The sequence below is a fragment of the Neoarthrinium moseri genome, assembly GCF_022829205.1.
Source record: "Neoarthrinium moseri strain CBS 164.80 chromosome Unknown scaffold24_Wmoseri_CBS_16480, whole genome shotgun sequence".
Taxonomy (NCBI): domain Eukaryota; kingdom Fungi; phylum Ascomycota; class Sordariomycetes; order Amphisphaeriales; family Apiosporaceae; genus Neoarthrinium; species Neoarthrinium moseri.
The window spans coordinates 136,493-159,371 of NW_026055138.1; the positions used below are offsets into that span (position 1 = coordinate 136,493).

The following is a 22,879-nucleotide window of genomic DNA, read 5'->3' on the forward strand; positions in this document are numbered from 1 at the left end:
ACGTTGGCCTCTACGTGCCTTGTTGGTTTATATATGCTGGGGGACCCAGGCTAAGATCCTCAAAGATTGCACATATTATTGCTTTAAAGAAGTCACGCTTTTCAACCGCGAAATGCTGATCCCAAGCAAAAGCCTCGCCGGCTTTCTGGCGATTTCTCCCCTTGTCAATGGTTTCTGGCGTATGTCCTGTGGTATCATTCAGACCGGCCGTATAGATCCGATTGTCAACCCGGGAAGCATCGCTGCACACGCTCATAAAGTCTCAGGAGCCAGCAATTTCGGCTTCAGCAACACCTACGACGACCTCCTGAGTTCGAGATGTACTTCTTGTGAGATCCAGGACGACAAGTCTGCCTACTGGACTCCGCAGCTATACTACCAGCACACCAATGGGAGTTTTCAGGAGGTACCCAACGGCGGCCATACCGTATACTACCTTGGACGCGGTGACAACAGAACTAACATTGAGCCATTCCCTCCCGGGTTTCGGATGTTATCGGGAGACTCGAGCGCGCGGTCGAATGACACAGTCACAATGACCTATAATACCGCGCAGATCAGAGGCCGCCTTAGATCGGACAGGGTCAGCTTTGCTTGTCTCGATAGCTCGGGTCCGATGAAGGAACAGAACTATTTGTTTCGTACCGACTGTGATTATGGTCTACGGGCACAGATACAGTTCCAGTCGTGCTGGGACGGCCGAGATTATCAACCAGATAACAGTCATGTGGCATATATGTCTCAGATTGACAACGGAGTGTGCCCACCAACTCATCCCCGCCAGCTGATACACTTGTTCTTTGAGGTTTTATATGGTGTCAATGATATCCAGAAGACCCCAGGCGGCAGATTTGTCTTCGCCAATGGAGATACTACAGGCTTCGGATTCCACGGTGACTTTATGAATGGGTGGGATCAACAGACGCTTGCCAGCGCCGTTGCACAATGCGTCAACAATGATAGCTTGAATGGTGTGATATCAAAATGTCCGCCGCTTGCTAAATCTCAAACGCCATATTTCAGCACGAATTGTCCAGAGAGGCCACCTCTGGTCAACGAGCCGGTCCATGGAATGCTGGACAGACTTCCGGGCTGCAACAACGTTACGAGCGGCCCTGAACGGGCTCCTGCAGTGACCTGTCCAACCCAGCCATCCACCAACGCGGCACCACAAGACTCCGGGAAGACAATGTTCGAACCGAGTATAGGAACCACGCTCAATTCGTCATGGGTGTATGCCGGTTGTGCTGCGGAGCTTAACAACCAGAGAACACTGGCCACATTCACCTTCTCGTCAGACACGATGTCTATCGAGTCATGCACTGCTACTTGCAGACAGAAAGGCTACCGACTTGCGGGCTTGGAGTATTCCAGGGAATGCTGGTGTGCCAACTCACTGTCTTCTGGCGCGTCGTTCATGGCTGCTGCAGACTGCAATTCAACTCCCAAAATGATCTGCAGCGGGAACCAGACGCAATGGTGCGGAGCGCCTAACCTTCTGACCATCTGGAACGATACCTCTTCTGTAGTGGGAACCAGCAAGACGATAGTGTACAACGGTTGTTACTCGGAGATCAACGGCCGTCTTCTCAACAAGGATTCATACGCCAACTCCACCGTTTCCGTTGACCAATGTGCAGCTTACTGCCAAGCTAAGAACTATGCATTCGCAGGAATGGAGTATGCCGGCGAGTGCTACTGTGGCAATATGCCGCCCCCCAAGACACTCGCCGCGGACGAGAGGTCGTGCAACATGCCTTGCAAAGGGAACCCGTCTCAGACCTGCGGCGGTAGCTCACGCATCTCCGTCTGGAACAACACCTTGTACGTGCCACCACACAACGTACCCACTGTCAGCATCAGCGGTAGAGCTGTCTACAACTACTTAGCCTGTTATAAAGAAGGCACCTCCGGACGCGCACTAGCGAATGGCATGAGCACGTCAGACGCCAAGTCCATGACTGTGGAGAGCTGTGCGGCGTTCTGTGCAGCGAAGGGATACAAGTTCATGGGCACCGAGTGGGAGCAAGAGTGCTACTGCAATAACGATGGCCCCATCAGCGGTGCTATCAAAGCTGATGAGGCCGATTGCTCCATGCTGTGCAAGGGAGACAATACCGAATTCTGTGGTGGGAGTTCGAGAATTAGTATCTACAGAGCCGCTCAGTAGAACGAAAGTTGATTGATGTTGGACGTTCTCAGGAAGCGAATATATGATAGCACGAGGACTGGGTCGGCCTACTTGATAAAGGGATTGGCGACGATTCATTGTTGATCATTTCTCACTTTTTGATTGACATGGCTAGGAGATTTTGACAGACAGACCGTCAGAAGATCAATGACCCTGAAGGTCAGGTTTGGGTGGAGATCGGCGTCGGAAGACCCACGATGTCGGCTTAGCTGAATACCGTTTCTTCATGGCTGGGGGGTAGCCTGCGTAGTGCACAAATCCGCAGAAAAGACAATTCGAACTTATTCAACAGCCAGGAAGTAAGCTTCACAATTGTCGTCCTGCCTTATGGATCGCTGCCTGACTGGGCACCTTGCTGAACCCCAGCCTCTTTTTGGTGAATCGCGCATGTATCTGCACCAGCGGCACAAGACGCCAGTGCCGGATCCGGAACGTGACGTCCCCGAGGATGATCATGGCTCAACAGCCGAGGCGATCCTACCCCTAGTTGGAGGATGTCGGCGCCGCACGAGCTTGACAGTTACGAACGGTATGTATAATAGTAACATATGACCACTTCGAGGCGAGCTACTCATGCGAAGCGACATAATCTAGCAGTAAAGCCCAGTGACGTGCGCAGTATGCTCCATCCGTTTCCGCCAATCACCGCACCTCATGCCTACTTGTGGGTTGTTGCTAAGGCTGTGAAGCAACAGGGTCTTGCGGTCGTGCTTCGTGGAGTTTCAATGGGGCAGATTGACCGGAGGAAACAGAGACGTACTGGAAAAGATAAAATTGTCGGTAGCTGCAACACGCAACATTGTCATTTCGGTTCTCTGTGCTTGGCTGGACCTCATTGCGCGATATTTGCCCGTGATTGCCATACATGATGAGGACTTGGGTGCGTTGCTTGTTTGGCTTCGTAACGCTTACTGACGTCGTGCTCTCACGAGCTGTTCCAGCTCTGCGGTCTACTCCGCGAGCAACAGAGCCGGCTTTCGTCTGGAACGAAACTAAGTATCTGTTCGTGCAGAAAGTATAACACTTGTATTAGCAGCAGGCTGATCGATGACCAGGATTGCTTTCGGGGATTCGTATAGCTTCATACAGGGCACCGCCGGGCTTCTCGGTTTCACCTTTATCGGCTCAGGTCGAGCAGACCAGATAGCTTTCACGCCAGAAGAGCTCTTGACCAACGAGATACTGCAGAGCTATACGGCAACGGCTGAGGGAGGGCCAAACTGGCTTGAGTTCCTTACGGGATGTGGGCTCGAAAACGGTACTCTCCCTTCAACTTGCGATGTCCAATTGTGGGACTTCGCCTGTGCCGGCGCTGCTGTGTCTGATGAGTACCTCCCTCGACATGCCGACTATGTCAACCCTTTGGTCAACCAAACGCAGCAATATTTGACGTACGCGGAGCCAGTCATTGGTGTGGACATGGACAAGTCTAAGGCCCTTGTGGCTATCTGGATAGGTATCAACGACGTCGTGGACACGGTAAATTCATTGAGTGACAGCATAGGGTACAAGGACTTTTGGAGTGAGATCATTTCTGCCATCTTCTCGCAATCGGTTCAGCCCATGTACGATGCCGGGTATCGGGACTTTCTTCTCCTCAACCTGCCTCCCCTGGATCGAACTAGCGCCAACCAGAAGTTGGTGCTTTCAAGGCCCAGCACGAGGGCGATCAGATACTGGAATGAGAAGCTGGCCGGTCAGGCCGACGTTTTCGCGCAAGACAACTCGGGTGCGAACATGATGGTTTATGATGCCAACATGTTCCTCAACGGAGTGATGGATGATCCAGAGCCTTACGGTATCACGAACACCCGCGATTACTGTGATGCTTGGGACGAACCGGACGTTGCCACTGACCCTGCTAAGTATGGTTGTGAGCCTTTGGACCAGTACTTTTGGTTTAATAGTGCCCATCTGTAGGCCACTACTGTGCATCACCGTCGCCCTGAAGACGATGCTAATATTGGGAACAGGACTTCACATATTCATCAAGTTATGGTGGACAATCTTTTGGAATTTCTTGGGTCCAAATGAACGTCATGCTCTCTATAAAAACAGAGGTTCACGAACTGTATCCTAAGACCGCCAACTAATGACGATGTTTCAGGCAGGAGACGCAAAGTACGCTACGCGCATTCATGTGCATGCATGAAGTAGGCTAATATAATAATTGCATGATACCGTAAACAACTTGAGTCCATTTGCGAACTCAACGGTGATCGATACGGCATACTGCTGATACCGGATATCATACTCCGGCTTGGGTGGCCAAGAAGAAATATTGTCGAGTCAGTCAAATTGTGCTGGTGTAAAATCAATGAATGATATGTATACTATCACTAGAAAAGACATCTTTCTTCTCAGAGTTACCTTGAGGTCGTGGGTATTGAACAAGTTGATCCAGACCGTCGGTAGCACCGGTAAGATTTGGTGACTTGCAGACTACATTCAATCCTCGCTAGATTGGTACTTACGTTTAGAAATGAGGTTTGGGCAGACTGGCGCGCCAGTCTACTGAGAATTCACGCCTCCGAACGGCATCATCAGATGAACTGAATACAGGACTGATTGGCCACAGCAGAGCCCAAAGAATCCCGGCTCGGACGACCCCGATATGTCTAGCTTCCAGGGGTCTTCCTGTAATGAAATTCACTTTTTGAGCTCTGTTCCATCCCAAATCCATCGACAAAGCTAGTAATTGACGACAAGAGATCACGCAGGCAAGCTAGATGGTATATATCAGCTTTATCCCAGAAAAGCCTTATGATTACAAAAGACATAATTGCGTATGAGCAGACCTATACAGTAGAGTTCACAGACTTCCCAACTCGACATGATCCTGTTCTAACGTACACGGCAACAATGCAGGTGATAAATTGACACCTGTGACCTATATCGCCGGGCATTAAGTGGGGAAATGACGGGGTGCCCGGGGAGGCCTTACTGGTCAGCTGCATCGCTGCATCATAACCGTTGTGCTCGAATGGACCAGCATGCGGCAATGAACTCAAATCTGAGGGCACTCATGCAAGTGGGCAAGGGTATGCTGTATGGCCGCTGTGGGAGGGCATCGCGGAAGCCGGTGTGTCAAAGGGAAGAACGTCATCACTGGACAAGTCAAAGGCAAATGGGCGCCTCAGGAAGCTACCGAGATGGCGTCTAGATAGGCCTGCGGGGTGCATGGCCCTAAGCCCATCATCAAATCAACCCTTGCAATGCTAGATGATGGGTTTATCCGAGACTTAGGGCGATCGTAGTGACGAGTTGAAGAGAGACGAAATGAAGGTTGCGGCCAGTAAACAGCAGTCTCTAGTGCTGCAGAGTTGATGGGTCTTCAAATGGTTGACGCGAATCTCTTGGTTTAAAGAGACCCAGTGCCACTCAGGGTTGTCATGTTAGCTTGAGCCGTCTGCAGTCCTCAAGTTGATAAGAGGTTTTCTGCAATATCGCTTCGCCATCATGAAAGCACGACAGCCATACTTTGGGCTCAAGGGAGCCTGGCTCACCTTCTGGGTGACCGTAGCTTGTGCCACTGATATGACTCTCTTTGGGTATCAAGCCCACATCCTCTGTCTGATTAGCCTCGCTGACGAGTTTCTATAGTTATGATCAAGGAGTCTTTGGTGGTGTCATTGTCACGCCAGATTTCCTCGATCTGTTGAACATCAATGGGAACCCTAAAATGCAAAGCACAGTTACGGCTATCTACGATGTGGGCTGCTTCTTCGGAGCCATATCTACTATCTGGATTGGTGAACGACTTGGCCGGAAGAACACCATCTTGGTGGGGACTACGATCATGAGCATCGGCGCCATTCTACAGATTGCAGCCTTTGGAGTTCCGCAGATGATAGTAGGCCGAATCATAGCTGGTATTGGGAATGGTATCAACACATCAACTGCACCGGTCTGGCAGGGCGAGACATCTAAAGCCAGCTGGCGTGGTAAACTCATTGTTATTGAAATGATCATGAATATTTTCGGCTTCATGCTGAGTAAGCTCACAGTACTGTTGTCTATTGATATTACCGTGGCTGATATATGCTAGGCAATTGGGTTACATTTGGTTTATCCTACGCTACAGGCTCCATCGCTTGGCGATTACCGCTTGCCATTCAATTTATCTTCATCTTTATTCTCTATGCCACCGTCCCATGGTTGCCAGAGAGTCCTCGGTGTGTAAAATCTCGTCCGAAGAACAATCCATTCTCGCTAACATTTCAAAAGTTGGTTGATAGCCAAGGGTCGCATTGAGGAAGCCGATGTCATTCTGGCAGATCTAGAAGCACTGGATGTAGATGATCCATACATCATCACGCAATCCAAGGATATTCAGTGGGCCGTTAACTTTGAACGAGAGAACACTGTTCCATGGTCAAAACTTCTACGTGGCAAGACCGGACCGAACGGAGGTACTTGCACAATTCGACGACTGATTCTGGGAATGGGGGCGCAAGCAATGCAGCAGTTTTCTGGAATCAACGTGACAAGCTACTGTAGGTACCCCCAGCACCCGTATGGTTCATTCCTCGCTATACTCGGCATGTCTCTAGTTGGAGCCATGGGAGATTTCAACTAGGCTTTCGACGTAATTACTACAAAGATCGATTGCTGTGTTCCACCAAACGCGCTAGAAAAGACAAAGGACTAACAGATTTCTTCTTTTCAGACCTCCCTCTCGTGCTTATTAGCTCGGTCGGTTTGGACGAAAAACTAGCGAGACTACTTGCAGCCTGCAACTCTGTCTCGTATCTGCTCTTCAGTACGATTGGAATTCCCAACGTGGAGAGATGGGGCCGGCGTAAGATGATGATATGTAAGCATTTCCAAGACCCGATGAGGTACAAACGCTGAGCCATTCTTCAAGATGCGGCTGCGGGACAGTTCTTTTGTTACCTGATCATTACCATCTGTATCAGATACAATGAGGACCCATCCATAGGACGCACTGCGAACACACAGTGGGCTAAGGCCTCAATCGCTTTCTTCTTTCTCTACTATGTGTTCTTCGGTATTGGTTGGCAAGGTATGTCAAGTGCAAGGTCCATAGGCAGCCCACATTAATCCGTCTTTAGGAGTTCCATGGCTGTACCCAACCGAGATCAACAGTCTTTCCATGCGTACCAAAGGAGCCAGTCTGGGAACAGCGACAAACTGGATCATCAATTTTATGGTGGTTGAGATCACTCCTGTTGGTATAGCCTCCATAGGCTGGCGTTTCTATATCATCTGGACAGTCTTCAATTTCTCTTTCATCCCGATTGTCTACTTCTTCTACCCAGAAACCGCCGATCGGTCTCTCGAAGATCTAGACCGGTTCTTCCGTGAGAATCAAGATATTCTTGTCTTCAAGGATCCTGATGCGAAATCTTCCAAGCGACCACAGAGATATATCGATCACGAGCGCGAGGAGGTCCGACGCAACAGCTCTATTGTGCCGTCCGACGTGCAAGCAGTGTTGAATCGGAGGAGTGTAGCCGAGAGAGCAAATGCTGAGATGAAGGATGAGGAGAAGGGCTATACCCAGCATGCCGAGTAAGAAGAGACTTTGGAGAGTTACGAAGAGGTGAAAGGGGAGGCCACCCTCATGATCAGAATGTACTCGCGTGATCTAGTTGTCGATTTGGTCAATAAATTCAATCATATTTCATCACTTGTGAAAATTTCAAATTCTAAAGACACAGCGAAGCAAATTGCATCGTACGAGGGAGTCGCCATGTGTACGTGACTGAGGCCCCGTCTTTGCACTTACCCACTCATTTATGAGAGCGCGTATAAGTCCTTCACGCCCTTGTCTGGGAAAGAAGTAAATTGCGTGCTCGTCCAATCCTAACTCAGAATGCGACAAAATCCAATTGACGTTTTGTAGCCTTGCCCGTGTATGTTTGACCAAAGGGAGTTCTTTGATGACGTATGCAAAGCAGGATTCGGAGACAATATGCAGCAGCCAAGCTCTGGGGTCTTGGCCTGTCGATGTATGCATTGATGTCAAGCGACAGTCTCAGTTGTTTTTTTCCCCCAAAGATCCTAGCATTTGTATGATGCACGGCTGAATTGACATTTATAATAGACGTCAGGAGGCTCGATAAAATTACCGATTGGCAGTGTCTTAGATATACCTACCTAGGTAGATCTTTGTTGGCACGATCCAGATTCACATGAACGACTAGCTTGACCTACTGTTGATTATAGCCTTCCCCTCATATACACTCGCGACATCTCTAATCTATACGCCATGATTGTCCCAAAACTGAGTTTGTTTTTCCCCGTTCGCGGTAGTGGTCACCCAATCGTGTCCCGCGTGCCCGGGACATGGTCCCCGACGCACCCTTATCGGCAAGGTCGTGACGCAGCTTGGATATTGCAGCGCGTTATATACGTCTTCATCGCCATCGCTGGATTTGCCGCCCTGGCGTTGGTGATTTGGTATTATCGCCGGCGGGAGCGCTCGAGACGCGCCAAAGGAAAGCCTGTTTTGTATGGCCGCGGAGGCCGCAGGTGGCTGAAATGGCACGATCAGCACAAATCCGACACCACGGCTGCTGGGTATTCGAAGGACATGCCTGAAGATAGGAGTTTGGTGACAACGCAACACGAATGTGTGATGCCGGAGAAGCCAAGACCGACCTACGAAAATCCTGCCCGGGTGGGCAACTACAAGAGACATCCAAACCCCGAGAGCATGCTCAAAGTGTGAAAACACCTGAGTGAATGCGGCAACTTGGAGAGCCTAAAGCTACTATTTTGATCTATCCAAAGTCTTCGATGGGACTGCCATGATCTCCAGAGCAGTAGCATGAGATACAGGTCCCAACTTCGCTTCCTTACGAGATTGGGTTGCAGGACGTGTAGAGAATATAATGCTTAGAGACAGTAAGATCAGGTGCGGGTATAGGGCAAGGAATGTATGGTCACACGATGAAGGTGGAAACAGACAGGGCATCACTTGTCCATGGCGCAATACCGCACCTCAAATGTTGAAATACATATGGGTTTCAGTAGCTGCACCGTTGATAGAACTGGCATTTTCCTATAATGACACTGAATAAATTACACTGACCAACTGGTCAAGCTGTATTCTAATACTTCAGCAGAGACGGTACTGCCAGATCAGCCACAGTTCATCACGGCCTCGATCCAGTGGCAAACGGTGCTAACATGTGTTATCAAACAGGCTGAACGCTCCGCATCACCTCCTAGAACATCCTGCATGAGGCCTATCGGCAGCAGTGCTATGTCCACGCTTATTGCAGGCCCAAGATCGTTGCATTCATATCCAGTATATGCCGGGCCGAGCTGGCGATGTGCAAGATGCCAGAGCACCACTCAAGGTTCCCCTGCCCCCCGAGTCAACAGCTGGGCACCTTCAACACACAACCAACGAGTGCCGACCTCCTCCTAGCCATCACCTTAGGTCCACGACCTCCACCTGGGGCCGCTGGCCCAGCTCCTGGAGTACCTCATCGAGGCCATCGCGCAGCCCAGCCAGGCGCAGCTTGGCGGCCTCGTCCCGGCACCACGTGAACTTCTGCAGCAGGGTGCCCTTCTCGTCAGCGGTGCCGCCGGCCCGGACGCGCTCCTCGGGGGTCGCCAGGGCCTCGCCGACGACCATCTTGAGCAGCGCGACGAAGGCCTGGCCGGCCTCGATGTCGTCCCGCACCCGCTCGACCAGGCCGTTGGACCCGAGCAGCACTGTCTTGAGGATCTTGCGCATGGTCTCGAGACCGGCGAGCCGGGTCTCGAACGGGATCCCGGGCCGCTCCCCAGACGAGGCCGTGGAGGGCGAGGAGGCAGCCCCGCTCATCGTCGTCGTCGTCCGCGCATAGATGGCCTCGGCACACTGCAGCACGGCCGAGGAGGCGGCGGCGACGGCGCGGTCCGGGTCCCGGACGCGGGGCCAGCTCTTCGCATCCGGGGACGTGTGGAGCGCGTGCCAGGCCTTCTTGCTGTAGCCGTCTATGTCGTAGGGCTGGTCTGGGGCCCGGGCCGCCGTCTCGGCGCGCCGCTGGTGGTGGCTTGTGTACGCCTGCCGTATGGCCGTCTGCGCCGAGGGTGCCATGGACGCCAGGCGGACCAGCGTGTCCCGGACCTCGCGCTCGTCCAGCGCATCCACCATCTCCCGGAAGCTCATCGTATCGGCCCGCGATGTCGGCAATCCCGGGGCGTGCGGTGACCCCGACGCCAGGGTTGCGGCTCGTCGCCGCGTATCCGGAACTTGGGCGGGATCGTGGAGAGTAGGCCGGCCACTAGGCGACTCATACGCAGCTCCGCTCGCCGACGGTTGGGACGGCCGTACTTCGTCTGCCCCGTCAGAGTCCACCCAGCAGCTACCACATCTCGGTTGCCCACATCCTTCGCCACGACAGTCTTCTGTCCTTCTTCGTTTTGGCGCACGCGACATTTGCATGCAATATACTGAGATATGTCGGGTCTTATCCTGAGAGGTGTATTCAAATGGAAATGCACAAGGTCAATGATGATGGTTGTGGCACTAAGCTGAGGCTACTGTTCACCCCTGCCACACGAGCCAATATGCAAGACACGCACGCCGCACCCTGGATATCCTCATGGATTGGAAGGACTGTCCCATACACTCTGGAGAGGGCAATAAAGGGGGAGAGAACGGTTCTTTCAAAGAGGCTACTCGGGCAAAAAGCAGTCGTATGCAAATAGAAATTGATTCAAGGCTGTCGGAACGAAGCCTCCCCTGATCTGATCCTGTATAATACACAGAACAACTGCCTATTTTGCCTGCCAACTCCCAGTCCAGCTCGAAGCAATTTTACAAACCTTTCTCTGAAGGCGCTGATCTATTGTTGCCTCTACTGAGTTCCCACTTGAAGGTGGGCTTCCTCGATGGCAGACCGACGGCTAAACACACGCAACCACCTCTCGCCCCAGCGCTGGACAATGTCCTCACGGTTGCCCCCCGCGCCATCCATGGGCTCCGCAGGATCCATCATTTCATCCTTGGAGCCTGAGGCCCAGCTAGCCAGGGCATCTTCCATGATCTTGAACAGATCCCGCATGGCCGCAACCTCTGGGTCTGCAGTGCCATCGGCTGTTCCAGCACTAGCAACTTGACGCACACGACCTGTAACTTTCATCACCGTCTGGAAAACAAGCTCGAAGACCCAAGCCTTGCTCAGCGCATCGCCGCCAGACCCAGCCTTGCCGCTAACAAGTGCCCAATTGATGACGGCTGCAGGAGTGATGATGGAGTAGTTGAGCAACTTCTCCACGATGCTGATGGCAACGCCAGGGTGTGCAGACCAGTAAGCCATGACGGATGTGATAATCTGCTGCCTCGCCGCCTCTGAGGCTGCGCCAATATCTAGCAATCGGTCCTTGGTTCTCTCGATGGCGGCAAGGACGTGAGAAAGAGACTTGGAGCCAACCCAACAGACAGCAGTAACGAAGACGTCAGTGCTCGTGACCAGTGGGTCGATAGACTGCTCGAGTGCAGCCGAGTGGATTCTGTCGATGACTGGCTGGATCTCTTCATCCGTCGCCTTCTTCTTGAGCAAGGCCGCAAGCTCCTTGCCTTCGGCTGAGAAGGGGGTGTGCTCATCGTTGAACTTGAATTCAGGCGTATCCTGCTCCTTCTCTGGGCCAATAAGGGATTGGTACTCATCGGGGAGAGTTCCCTTTATGCGCTGGGCGAAACTGAGACGAATCTCCTTGTCGAGGGCACCGACGATGAAAGCCTTGCAAGGGTGGATGTCAGGCAGATCCACGTCGTCCTTCCATTCTTGCCATTTCCACATGAAACCAAAGTTGCTGAGATGATGGGCAAACCAATCCAGGAAACGGTAAGCCAGCTCGAGATCCAACCGGTGAAGATTCTGATACGAGTAACGGATGGCCCGACCAAGACTAGGGGCAATGGCTGCAGGGGCAAGCTTGCAGGCCTCGGTAAGCACAGAGTGGTAGAATACGAGTTTATGCTCCGGGTTCGGTAGCTGGAAAAGCTGCGAGAACACGGCATCCACGGCTACGTCTTCCGGCTTCCAAGTTGGGCGACCACCTTCGATGTCTCGCAGCCGGTCGAAGGGAGTAGCTCGCTTGATGAAAGTCCCGTGGGCAAAGTAACAGTCCAAGTCGATCAGATAGCGTGCGGTTACGTGGCGGTTGAAGTCCAAATTGTTGATCGTGTCCAGCAGCCCATCACGGATTAGGGACGCGGCAATGCTGGAGGGCGGAGGGACAGATTCAACTTCCTGGTTGGCGTAGACGGAGAAGTAAACCTCGGGGAACAGAGGTCGAGGTCCGGCAACGACGGTCTCGGGGATAGCTATGCTCGGCAACGGGTGCTTCTGCGCACTGTCGATTTTCTCCTGCTGCTCAACCTCCTCTAGCGGTAAGGCCCAGGGGCGCGGCAGACACGACAACTCCCAGCCGTTCGTTGCCTCAGCCTGCAGCTGTTTCTGGAGCAGACCGATCAGGCTGGCGTTGGCGCTGGGACTGTCGTCGCCCTTCTCAGGGTGGTAGGGGTCGATCAGAACTTGCAAGGCATGGGGCTCTGATGCAATGACATCAGTCTTGTCCATGAGATCAGCAGCCTTCTGCTGTCCTTGGCCCGGAGCGGATGCCATTATGTAGGGCACTGTGAGCAGGATGATCTTGACCAACTCGGTACCGATGGTGTCGTCCGAGTTGCTGGTCTGTAGCTCGACTGCGCGGTTGAAGAGCTCCTCCAGCACGGGGAACAAGCCATCACCGTCGAGACAGCTCTGTAGGCAGGCCAGGAACTTGAGGTAGAGCTTCACGCTGCGCCACTCGCCGACGGCGATCTGCTGCTCGGTCAAGGGGGCGATCTTGTTCAAGACGTCGGTGACAATCTCGGTCCTGACAGAATTGGCGATGAGAAGGACGGCGGCAACAAATGGTGTCTTGAGGGGCTGCTCAATGACCAATTGGGCCACCAAGTCGAGGAAGCCGGTCTTGACCTCGTCCTTGTCGTAGTTTTCGGCCACCAAATGCGCAATCGACTGTACCTCCTCGTGCCAACCTCGCAGCGGCGACTCAGCCAGGACTAGCAGCTGTTTGCGGATTCGAATATGAGCAGGAGGAGGCGCATCATTGTACCGTCTGCGCTGGGGTCGGCGGTCGTAATCGTCGTCCTCTAATGGCTACGTCAGCATGCAAACGACGCCAAGTGACGGTTGACGAAGCCAAACATGTCATCCCGTCTATCGAAGGAAATACCCTGAAGCGCAACACGTCTCACACCAGAGGTGCCCAGCCTGGACCAAAAAAGCCATCTGCTAAGCTGGCGCATTTGTTCCAAGCCGAGAGACGCTGCCCGGGACGAGTGACGATGACGCTGGATAGAAATATGACATACCTCTGTAACGGCGCTTGCGATTGCCGCCGCCGCCGCCGCCGCCTCGGCGGTCGTAGTCTGCCATGATGATGTGGAGGGATCGGGCGGTGACTGAATGAATGAATGGTGAGGCCGGATGATGTGGCAGTCAAACGCGCAGCGCGGCTCCAACAATGAAGAGAAGCTCCAAGCTCGTTTACGGACGAGACCAGAAAAATTATGGGGCGGGTGAGCAAGCAGAGGCTCAGAGCCAAGCAGACCAGAGCTTGAGAGCCAGCCAGCCAGCCAGCCAGCCAGCCAACCAACCAGTGGGCTGACGGCAGCTGTCCAAGCTCCCAATTCAGGGTTGGGGCCGGCCCGGCCACCGGCCACCGGTGCTTGGCCCCTTCCACCGAGCTTGCCAGCGGGCCAGCCTGCCAACCCATGCCAGGAACGGACCCGACTGGACGGGCGAACACTCACTCGCTACCTTCGTTGGCAAGCCAAATGATGGCGAGGCTGTGTGATAGGATGTTTGGTGTTTGGCTGGTTGGCTAGTTGGTTGATAGGGTGCATCTATCTGTCCTTGCGCTTGCAATATCTCATTGCACACTTGGCTGACTGCTTCTCTACCAAATGAGATCTCCGCTTTCAGATTTGACCACCTTCGCGGTCCACGGCGCTGCCTGTGTCTTCCATCCTTCTGTCACCAGAGCCGGCACCCGCTTCTTTCTCGTTTGCCAACATTTTGACCTCTACCCGTCGACGGTTGGGAGGCGCCACACCCACGTTAGTCCGCACTGGAAAACAGTTTCTGCTCGTGATATGCCTCCTGCGTCACCGCAGTCACGGGCAAATGGCCGCCCTCACACACATACACACGTACACACGAACACACATAAACGTAGACAAGAGCAATTGAATCTCCGACGGGCAAGGATCGAAAGAGATGGGTCAGATATCTCTTCGTTGGTCATCGTCTCTCCATCCATGAAAACTAGCAACAGCGTTCTCTCATCTTTGCCTGTCCGATCACATAAAGACCATCTCTTTTCCTTCCCTCTTTTAGCCGCCACTTTGAACGCTCCATACTCTCAGGGCACGTGTCTTTTGGGTAGGGAAAAAGAAAATCTTCGTAGAAATTTCATGCCATGTTTTCCCCCGGGGGGTTGCCGACCAAGTTCCATCCGAGTCCCTGCTGCAACAAACAGAGGAAGGATGACACCTCCGTCCAGAATATCCATGCTGCTTACTCCTTGCCACATGCGTGCCGCTTCTTGTTCCAAGGGGCCGTCTGAGCCAAATAAAACATGTACGCCAGTATAGCCTCCTCTCCCCCTTTTTTTCCATGACGTGTGGGGAATCTCTCAGGAGACCACTAGGAGTTCCAGCCGCCTCGTGGTCGCCCACCACAAGGGATAAAGCGAGTAATCGAACAAGGTCAATAAACGAATCAGATACCATCTCAATCATGCAAAGAAGTCTAGGAGGGGGGGTTGAGCCTGGTGCCGACCATCCCAACCAGGTTTCCGGGTGTATTATGCGACTGCCCATTCCATCATCAGCCGACAAGGCGTTGAACACTGGGCGTCTTCGAGGCATACACATGCCCCGCAAGACTCCCGCAAGGCCTCCGAACCTGCCCCAGGCGCTGGAAGAATCCGAGCCCTTAATTGAGCTATCCGGTTTCCTAGATGCTCTAGAAGACCTATCATGCCTAAATAAGGGAGAACCGGGCTCCTTAGGAGTCACAGCGCTCCGTCAGGCAGTTCCCCTAAGGGCAGGCTGAGGCGTCAAGAGCCGTGTTACGAGGCCAAGACAGTGAACGAATGTTGCAGTACCAACTTAGAGTCGACAATTTGAAATGCAGCGGAGATCAGACTGAAGGATCAGTCTAATCTCGCCATCATCTCGTGCTTCGACAGAGGTTGGAAGTTGTCAATATCCAATCCCCTGGAAGCCAGTTCGGGCTTGATATGGGCTGGCACAAGCTTGGCGTTCAGTGCCGGCGCGATGGACAGTTCTGGGAAAATCACACGTCAGTTGCGCTACATATAAACAGAAAAAGGGTTCAGCTTTGGGCTCCGGAATCTCACCATGTCTCGTGAAATCGAACAAGTTGGGAAGATCCCTCAATGCGCCGGTGGAGTGTCGGGAGTCTGGCAGCTTCGTGCTGGGATCGCGGAGTTCATCGAAGAACGGGTGAACCATGGCGTCGACAGCCCGGAGCCGCTCGGTAGGCGTGTACTCCAGCAACTTGGCGATGAGGTCCAGGGCGTTGGCATCTGCTTTGCGGAATACTTTGCTGAACGGGTGCGGCTTGATCTGTGGGAACTTGTGCTCCATGTAGTTCGGATTCATAGTTCGGATCTGCTCGCGCGTCGGAGTTCCCAAGACCTTGATGATCTCTACCAGCTGGTCAATCCCTGACTCGCCTGGGAAGAGGGGTTGACCAAGCATGAGCTCGGCCATCACACAGCCAGTTGACCAGACATCTGCGAAGATAATTAGATACATAAAAATTTCACCAGATGCAGCAGAGGCATCGACTTACCGATCTTGGTCGTGTAGTTGGTGGCCCCGAAGATAAGCTCAGGCGCGCGGTAGTATCTGGAGCAAATGTACGAGACATTGGGCTCATTCTCCACCAGGATCTTTGCACTTCCGAAGTCGCATAGCTTGAGAATGCCCGTGTTGGGGTCGAGGAGCAAGTTTTGAGGCTTGATGTCACGGTGGCAGATGCCTTGCGAGTGGATGTAGGCAAGCGCTCGGAAGAGCTGGTAGATATACAGCTTCACCTCGAGGATTGGCATGGTCGTCTTCATTTTGTTGAAGAATCGCGACGCTCTGTAGACCGTTTCGGGCACGAATTCTTGCACCAAGTTGAGGTACACTTCGTCCTTCTGCTTGCAGTCAGTAGGCCAATCAATCGCCAGCGGGCTCTGTGGTGTCTCACGCGTTCTCCATTGGAGTAGTAGAAAGCCTTCAGCTGGACGATGTTCGGGTGTCGGACAATACGCATGATCTGCAGTTCGCGGTTCTAGACGACCTTGTGTGAGCCAAAGAGAGCACCAAATGGATTTTAGATGCCTTTAGTACCTTGAACCTCTTGTCTTGGAGTACGCGCTTGATGGCAGCATCCTCGCCGGACGGTGATAGCTTAGTCTGGAAGACAACACCGAAGGAGCCGTTGCCTACAATCTTGCACTGCGTGTACTGCAAGTCCCGTGTTTCACCGGTGATACCATCTTGCACCTTTTCGCGGATGACTTCTGTATTATATCTTAGCTGCTGCGGCTGCGCCATGTCAGACCGAGGGCATTGTAAGGCTTACCTCCCATCCTGAGCGAGTTGAAGGCCGCACTTGGCCGCGAGGAGCTCATCTTGAGGGGTTGTTCAGTCCTGGATCCTGGGTGCTACAGCGAACTAGGCCACCAAATACCGGGGTCGTCGGGTTGATCGGAGACAAACAAGGTGATATCTGCCGCCGCGGTTCCTCTTCAGCAGGGGCCCTGGTTTCACAATTGATGGGCAACAGTCGCGTCTGACTGGGGGCACTCTTCTGTAAAGGCTGGCTGGAGCGGTACAATGAGCGTGCGGGCAGGGTGGGCGGGCTGGGGATGAAGTCGCGCAAGAGGCTGGAAGTCGTCAACCTGGTGCGCTGGGTCGGTCTATTCCTGTCCAAGCTGTTAGACCCCCGTCAAAAAAACGCCGTGCTGTGATTGAGAGTATCTTGGGAGTGTGTATCGTGTGCCGGTGGGTTGGGAACGGGTGGGTTTTGGTAAATGAAAGTGGTGGTTACGGCGGGCAGGAATTGAAGGCATGGAGGGGAGCGGGGGACATGAAGAGTGGAGTACGTAGGTGCTGAGCAGCGGACGGCGCCCTGTTTAGACCCCAAGCCCACCCAGTAACGTACAGTTATGTAATGCAGTAGGCACACTAGGAACTTCGGGAGGGTGTAGGGGCTGAGAGGGTAGAAGGAATACAGAGTAGAGCTGGGGGAAATCGGGCCCCAGACTTTGGGATTTACGGGCGCGGTAGGGAGTTTGTGGAATAGCCCAGGGACAAGAATGCGAGTAAAGCTGGGAGCGAGGTACCTGGAGCTGTTGGGTGGATGGATGGATGGATGGATGGAGAGATGGAGAGAGATGATTGCGCTTGACGTGATGGCCCTCTCCTTCTTTTTCGCAGGCGAATGGGCACTGCGGGACGGCGAGGTGGGTAGGGGGTGAGAGGAGTGCGAGGCAGAATGGCCCAGTGGGAAAAGGTGGATAATGTAGGTACGTAGGAAGCCAAGGTAGGTCCAGGTAGTAGTAGCAGGTGGGCTTGGGCGGGTGAGGACAATAGTCTGCAGAGACTTACCGAATTGCTGGCGGGGCCAATGACAATGTTCCAAGTGTGGGATTGGGAGAGAGCAATGCTGTCGGAAGGTATAGCTTCTGGCCGCGGGTCTTCGGGGAGTTTTGTTGCTCGGGGGGGATCAAGTGTCGAGGTCGTGGTTGATGATGGTGACGAGACTCTGGAGGTGGTTTGAACGGGGATCTAATGCAGTTGCGAACCACAAGGAGGGGTAGGGCTTTAATTGATTTGATCGGCGCCTTCGTGAAGTGATGTAGGTAGGTAGGTAGCGTAGCGGTCCAGGTGACAAGGCCCAATTGGGACGGACGTCAGTCTTGCTTCTTCTCCTTCTTCTGCTTTTGCTGCGCAGCGACGACGAAACAGCTGCCGCCTCTATGGTTTCTTGGTGGCCTCTTCTCGCTGAATTGCGAATTGACCTTTGCTTCAGCCCTGTGCGACGGACCAGTCAAAGCTGGGAGATGGGAGAGCTGTCGTGATCTACAGAGTTGCGCTTGGGTTGTGTTTCCGAGTCGTCGACGACGAGGTGACTGGCCCAGTGACTCGCTCGATCTTGGCCGGTACTTGTGGTAATGGAGGGGTCGGGTCTAGTTTTACGTGTATTTTCTGTCTTGCCTTGCTTGCATGGACTGACGAGGGCGAAATAAATACCACCCAGGAGGTAGGTACTTAGTGGGGTGTGCGGCGCGTGCAGCAGCTAGGAGGGAGATAGGTACGTATTCACTGGCGACGGAGAGCTGGAGTTGCATGCCACGCGCGCGCTCTCTTTCTCTCTCTCTGCCCCCTTCTTTTTTTTTCCTGTGCCTCGTCTCGTTTTCGAGTCCAGTGCCTCCGCCTATCTCTTCTTTTCTGGATTACTCGATGCGTTGCGTTGCGTTGCGCAGTGCAGGCAGTGAGTAAGTGAGCAGTAAGAGTGGGTAACTGAGGGAGCTCTCGGCAGCGGGCTGCAGCGGAATGGTGGATGGCGGCGATGCGGTTGACTGGTCAAAGTTGATCGACTCTCACGTTCAAATCGGCCAATGCTGGGGGTATCGTGACTCTCTTTCTCTCGTGGATGCAGGCGCCTGCTGTGTCCAATGCTGCTGCTGCTGCTGCTGCTGCTGCTGCTGTTCGTCGTTTTTGTCGACTGATATCTGCCCCTCCCTGACCTCGTCTCGAAAAGTTCAATGGGGCACGGGACCGCTCTCGAGTGACCTTCCCCGTACCTGCCTTGCCCAGGCGGCTTTGTTCCTATTCCCTGACTCGGCGACCCGATCGTGGGATTGTGACGAACAAGACTCGGGACGAGCAGAAATACAATGGAGTGAGATGGGCAAGTAGAAAGGGGATTGATTCTCTGAACAGGAGGGCACTGATGCTCTGGCTAGGGGGATGTTGTCTCGTTTTCAACTCTGCCTTACTATTACTCGAGTACCTACACTACAATGCCCTCCTGTTGATGCGGGCCCATTTGCACGTCCTATTGCTTGCTGCAAGTCAACGGCAGGGATCATGAAAAATGGGGCTATGTAAAGTTGCTGGATGTCATGTGGTCTTCCTGAGACGAGCGCTAAAACTCGGCAGCCAAAGTCTAAGGAAAAGGGATGCGGGTGCATCTACCTAGCTTGCAAGACGGCGAGCCAGGGCTGCAGGCGACAGCAAGATACTGTGTATATGCCATGCAGGGACCACAGAGCATCGTGGACGAAACTCACATTGTGCACTGACGGGCCTGCATGCCCAATCTTGGGAGTGATCGCTTTCCTCCGATACCTGATCCAGCATTCGTGTCGTTGCTGCAGCCCATAGTTGATTCCTGCCCAACAACGAGGCCAGCCATCGAGGCTAGCAGAGGTCACAGCCGTCCGCCATTGGCGCCATTGACCAGCCTACTCCGTATTTCTGACCGGTGAACTAAGTTAGATGGCCGTGCCAGTCCCTGGACGTCAACGATAGCGGCTCTTTAACGCCTCCCCTTCGTTGCCAGTTATGTGCAGTGGTCTGTGCCTGGTCGTGATGGGGCCTGTTCTGGACGCACCTGGTGGATGCCCGGTGTGCCATATTGAGTTGAGCTGCTAATTTAGGCACCTAGCCTATGGACATGCCCTGCCAGGCGAGTCGGCAGCTGGGTTGGGGTTCGAGCGGTTTGGTGGACTTGGACACCCACCGAAACATTGCCAGCCTGGGCTGACGATTCACCAGCGCCTAGGTTCTGAACTACAACCCGAGACTTGAGGCAGCATGTACACAAAGATTGTTGCAGCCAGGTGATCATACCTCTATAGTTACCATGCCCTATCCCGCAAATCTAGTACAAAGATCTCTGAGGAGGCGTCCCGGTTCCAATACGACCAGTAAAGATTACCATTACTGTGGCCTATGCTTGGGATCCAGGTGTTTGCCGCCCAATAGCAGAAGCTGTGCTGCCAGCACCTTCTTACTGCCATTGACTTAATCCAATGCAAAGAGTTCAACTGCGTACCTAGGTGAGTTTGATCATGTAAAGAGCCCATAGCCGGGGACAAACAGAACCGTGCTGCCCGCTTTCATAATACGGTCCCCTGATCTCCTTTGTCTGCCAGACGTTGTCGTTATCATCTCCTGCGTTCTGGGGAGATCCAGGTTTGAATGAAGACCGGGACACAAAAACCAGGAAACCCAGGAGGTTCGTAGGCAATCGACATGACCATATAGTCACTAGCTATAACTACCTCTTCAGTCTCTCCAGGTTGCTCTTTCCCATGGACAATTGCTCATATGTAGTCAGAACGTAGCCTGTCACCGGTTGGTTGCACTTCTCCGGAGATCCACCTTGAAGTCGAAAATGCACAACGTTCCACTTTTCAACCCCTCAATTTTCTCTTCCGGAGGCCTTGCGGCCATGAACACCCTCGCTCGCAGCCAAGCCAGCGGTCCTCTCCCCTGTCCAGATGCCCCGCACCTTGACGGTGGGAGTCCAGGGCTCTTCTCTCATCACGATTGGCAGAATCAGAGTGACGAGATTTGATCTGTCTCCGGGGACCACAGCAGTGGATCAAGGAGGAATGCAGTGGACTTGACCCAACTCGACCAATGCTACCAGAAGAGCGCGCTGGACATTCACTAAAACTACCTGTGCCTTGTAACTACACAGTAGGGACACAACCGTAGTTCCATTTTCGGCTTGCTACGGGTGTCATTGAGGTCGGCAGATCGAGAGGTGCCGTGGCGTCCGTGGAGAAGCCATTGACTTTCAACTCAAGAAGGTCACGCCGCCCTCCAGCTGACTGGCTCAAGAATAGCACAAACCCCTGTAAGTAACCCATGCACCATTGTGGGCATGCCTGCGGAACAACGTCAATGTCTTTGTCGCTTCCGGGGTTGCTCAATGATGGTTTTTGTGTCAGGACCGCTTTCTGATCCAAGCTTCACGAGCTCGTGATCCTCGCCAGGGGCTCTCCATTGCCGTTCGTTGCTGTGGGACTCAAGCAAGTCGGCGCATCTCGGAAATGGGCGGATTTGGCACGATGAGGCTCCAGGCCGTTGACCCCACCAGGAACGTGATCAATCGAAGACTGCACCGCGAGAAGAAGCCGTCTCCGTCCCCGAGACTTAGAAGTTCCCACAGGACCAAAAGTGACTGCAGGTTCCGGGTGGATACGACGCGCATATTGCAGCCAGCTTACACGCGAATTGACGGCCAGGTGGCTCTTTTCTGGATACAATCCGGTCATGAGACCTATACCAACTGCGCTAGCTGCGAAATCGCCTGGCAACCTCCCAGCGAATGCCAATAGCGAGAAGAACATGACGCTGGAACGCTGGCGGTACAGTTCCCCCTAATCAAAGCTAGGGATGGTTCTCAGCTGGAGATTGGTACCAGGTGGTCCCCATTGAGTTTTCAAGCGGGCCTAGATCTGGCTATACTCATCGTGACACGCTCACAGCCATTGTCCAATTTCTGAAGAAGTGAGGTGCGTTACCTCGGAAGCAGAGCGACCTCAGATTGACCAGATCAGATCCCCGAACTCCCGTTGGCTTGACTATTCCCTGGCTGCTTGAGTGGACTTGCTATGTATTGCCGCAACCCGTAGACAGCGCCTGGCACCCAGGGACCGCCAACCCCAGACGCCAAGGCGATTACTTGCCCATTGCTGATTGGTAGCAGGGTTGTGTTTCAGTGCGCGCATCTGGCCTCTGCAATGAGAACCTCAATAATGCCAGAGATATTGGCCGCATGCATAGGACTCTTTTCATTGCCTGCTTCTGCTGCCATGGCTCCTTTGCTTTCAGCAAGCGGCCGGCCAATGGCCTCAAGGTAGCTGGGCCGACACTGACTCTTGCTCCATTCGTGGTTCCAACGGTGTAGATGTAAGGAGGACATCAATAGAAAAGCCAACTGTTCACCATGCCGTGTACTCGCTCCATGGCCTCCCAATACAACGGCAACCCAATGATTGAGTTGGGCGGTGGCCTATTTGCCAGCCAAAACCACGTGTCTAAGGCGCCAACGAACAAGCTGCAGCTTCATTGGTCGACACTCGCAAACTGTTCAAACGTTGAACAACCTTCATGGAGGCTTGCGCTTCATCATGTCAAATCAAATCACATCCACGCGATAGTTGAGCCCATTCAGATACTTTCTCAGCAGATGCAGTCAACAGGCTGTTATGCTTCAGGGACATCAAGTCAAATCGTACCTTTTCACCATGAAGCATCGAGGTACTAGTTACTATCCAAGGCGTCACTTGTCTTGGTGCCTCTTCCCTATCATTTTCAGTCCCTAAAGTATCTAAGAGTGCATTCTGCTTCTAACACAGCCCGGACCGGATTTTTCAATGGGCTGTTACCCATCACAGCTTCGAGATTGAGGCACTGCAGACTTGGTATGTATGCCTTTTCCTTTGGCCATCCCAACACTTCCACAATAAAGGCTCGAAAAGAAACTATTAGTGCTCGCGATTAGCTGGATAGTCCCAGTCTGATTGGTATGAATACATGTGCGTTACAATCACGTGCCTTCAACAAGCGTTAGCTGCCTCGTTCCTGGCTTGGGGTAATTGATGTCA

The 22,879-nt window shown here is 53.2% G+C and overlaps 7 protein-coding genes across 7 annotated transcripts; 4 read left to right on the forward strand and 3 right to left on the reverse strand.

The window, feature by feature from the left end:
• Positions 1-112: 112 nt before the first annotated feature.
• On the forward strand, positions 113-2,170 carry JN550_006697 (uncharacterized protein; the record flags this gene model as incomplete). The annotated part of the gene is made up of 1 exon (XM_049318465.1): positions 113-2,170. The coding sequence occupies one exon, from the start codon at positions 113-115 to the stop codon at positions 2,168-2,170; it is 2,058 nt and encodes a 685-aa protein (XP_049171266.1).
• A 408-nt stretch (positions 2,171-2,578) lies between these two features.
• On the forward strand, positions 2,579-4,111 carry JN550_006698 (uncharacterized protein; the record flags this gene model as incomplete). Its single annotated transcript, XM_049318466.1, has 5 exons — positions 2,579-2,720; positions 2,789-2,855; positions 2,926-3,071; positions 3,133-3,187; positions 3,247-4,111. The coding sequence occupies 5 exons, from the start codon at positions 2,579-2,581 to the stop codon at positions 4,109-4,111; spliced, it is 1,275 nt and encodes a 424-aa protein (XP_049171267.1).
• Positions 4,112-5,650: 1,539 nt separating this feature from the next.
• JN550_006699 (uncharacterized protein) lies at positions 5,651-7,730 on the forward strand (the record flags this gene model as incomplete). The annotated part of the gene is made up of 7 exons (XM_049318467.1): positions 5,651-5,742; positions 5,795-6,186; positions 6,240-6,366; positions 6,419-6,687; positions 6,861-7,007; positions 7,059-7,217; positions 7,267-7,730. 7 exons carry the CDS (start codon positions 5,651-5,653, stop codon positions 7,728-7,730), a joined length of 1,650 nt encoding a protein of 549 aa, XP_049171268.1.
• Positions 7,731-8,426: 696 nt separating this feature from the next.
• Positions 8,427-8,888, forward strand: JN550_006700 (uncharacterized protein; the record flags this gene model as incomplete). Its single annotated transcript, XM_049318468.1, has 1 exon — positions 8,427-8,888. The coding sequence occupies one exon, from the start codon at positions 8,427-8,429 to the stop codon at positions 8,886-8,888; it is 462 nt and encodes a 153-aa protein (XP_049171269.1).
• Positions 8,889-9,596: 708 nt separating this feature from the next.
• Positions 9,597-10,592, reverse strand: JN550_006701 (uncharacterized protein; the record flags this gene model as incomplete). Its single annotated transcript, XM_049318469.1, has 1 exon — positions 9,597-10,592. The coding sequence occupies one exon, from the start codon at positions 10,590-10,592 to the stop codon at positions 9,597-9,599; it is 996 nt and encodes a 331-aa protein (XP_049171270.1).
• A 421-nt stretch (positions 10,593-11,013) lies between these two features.
• Positions 11,014-13,602, reverse strand: JN550_006702 (uncharacterized protein; the record flags this gene model as incomplete). The annotated part of the gene is made up of 2 exons (XM_049318470.1): positions 11,014-13,316; positions 13,539-13,602. The coding sequence occupies 2 exons, from the start codon at positions 13,600-13,602 to the stop codon at positions 11,014-11,016; spliced, it is 2,367 nt and encodes a 788-aa protein (XP_049171271.1).
• A 1,783-nt stretch (positions 13,603-15,385) lies between these two features.
• On the reverse strand, positions 15,386-16,879 carry JN550_006703 (uncharacterized protein; the record flags this gene model as incomplete). The annotated part of the gene is made up of 6 exons (XM_049318471.1): positions 15,386-15,519; positions 15,593-15,991; positions 16,051-16,399; positions 16,453-16,536; positions 16,596-16,768; positions 16,831-16,879. The coding sequence occupies 6 exons, from the start codon at positions 16,877-16,879 to the stop codon at positions 15,386-15,388; spliced, it is 1,188 nt and encodes a 395-aa protein (XP_049171272.1).
• Between the last annotated feature and the right edge of the window lie 6,000 nt (positions 16,880-22,879).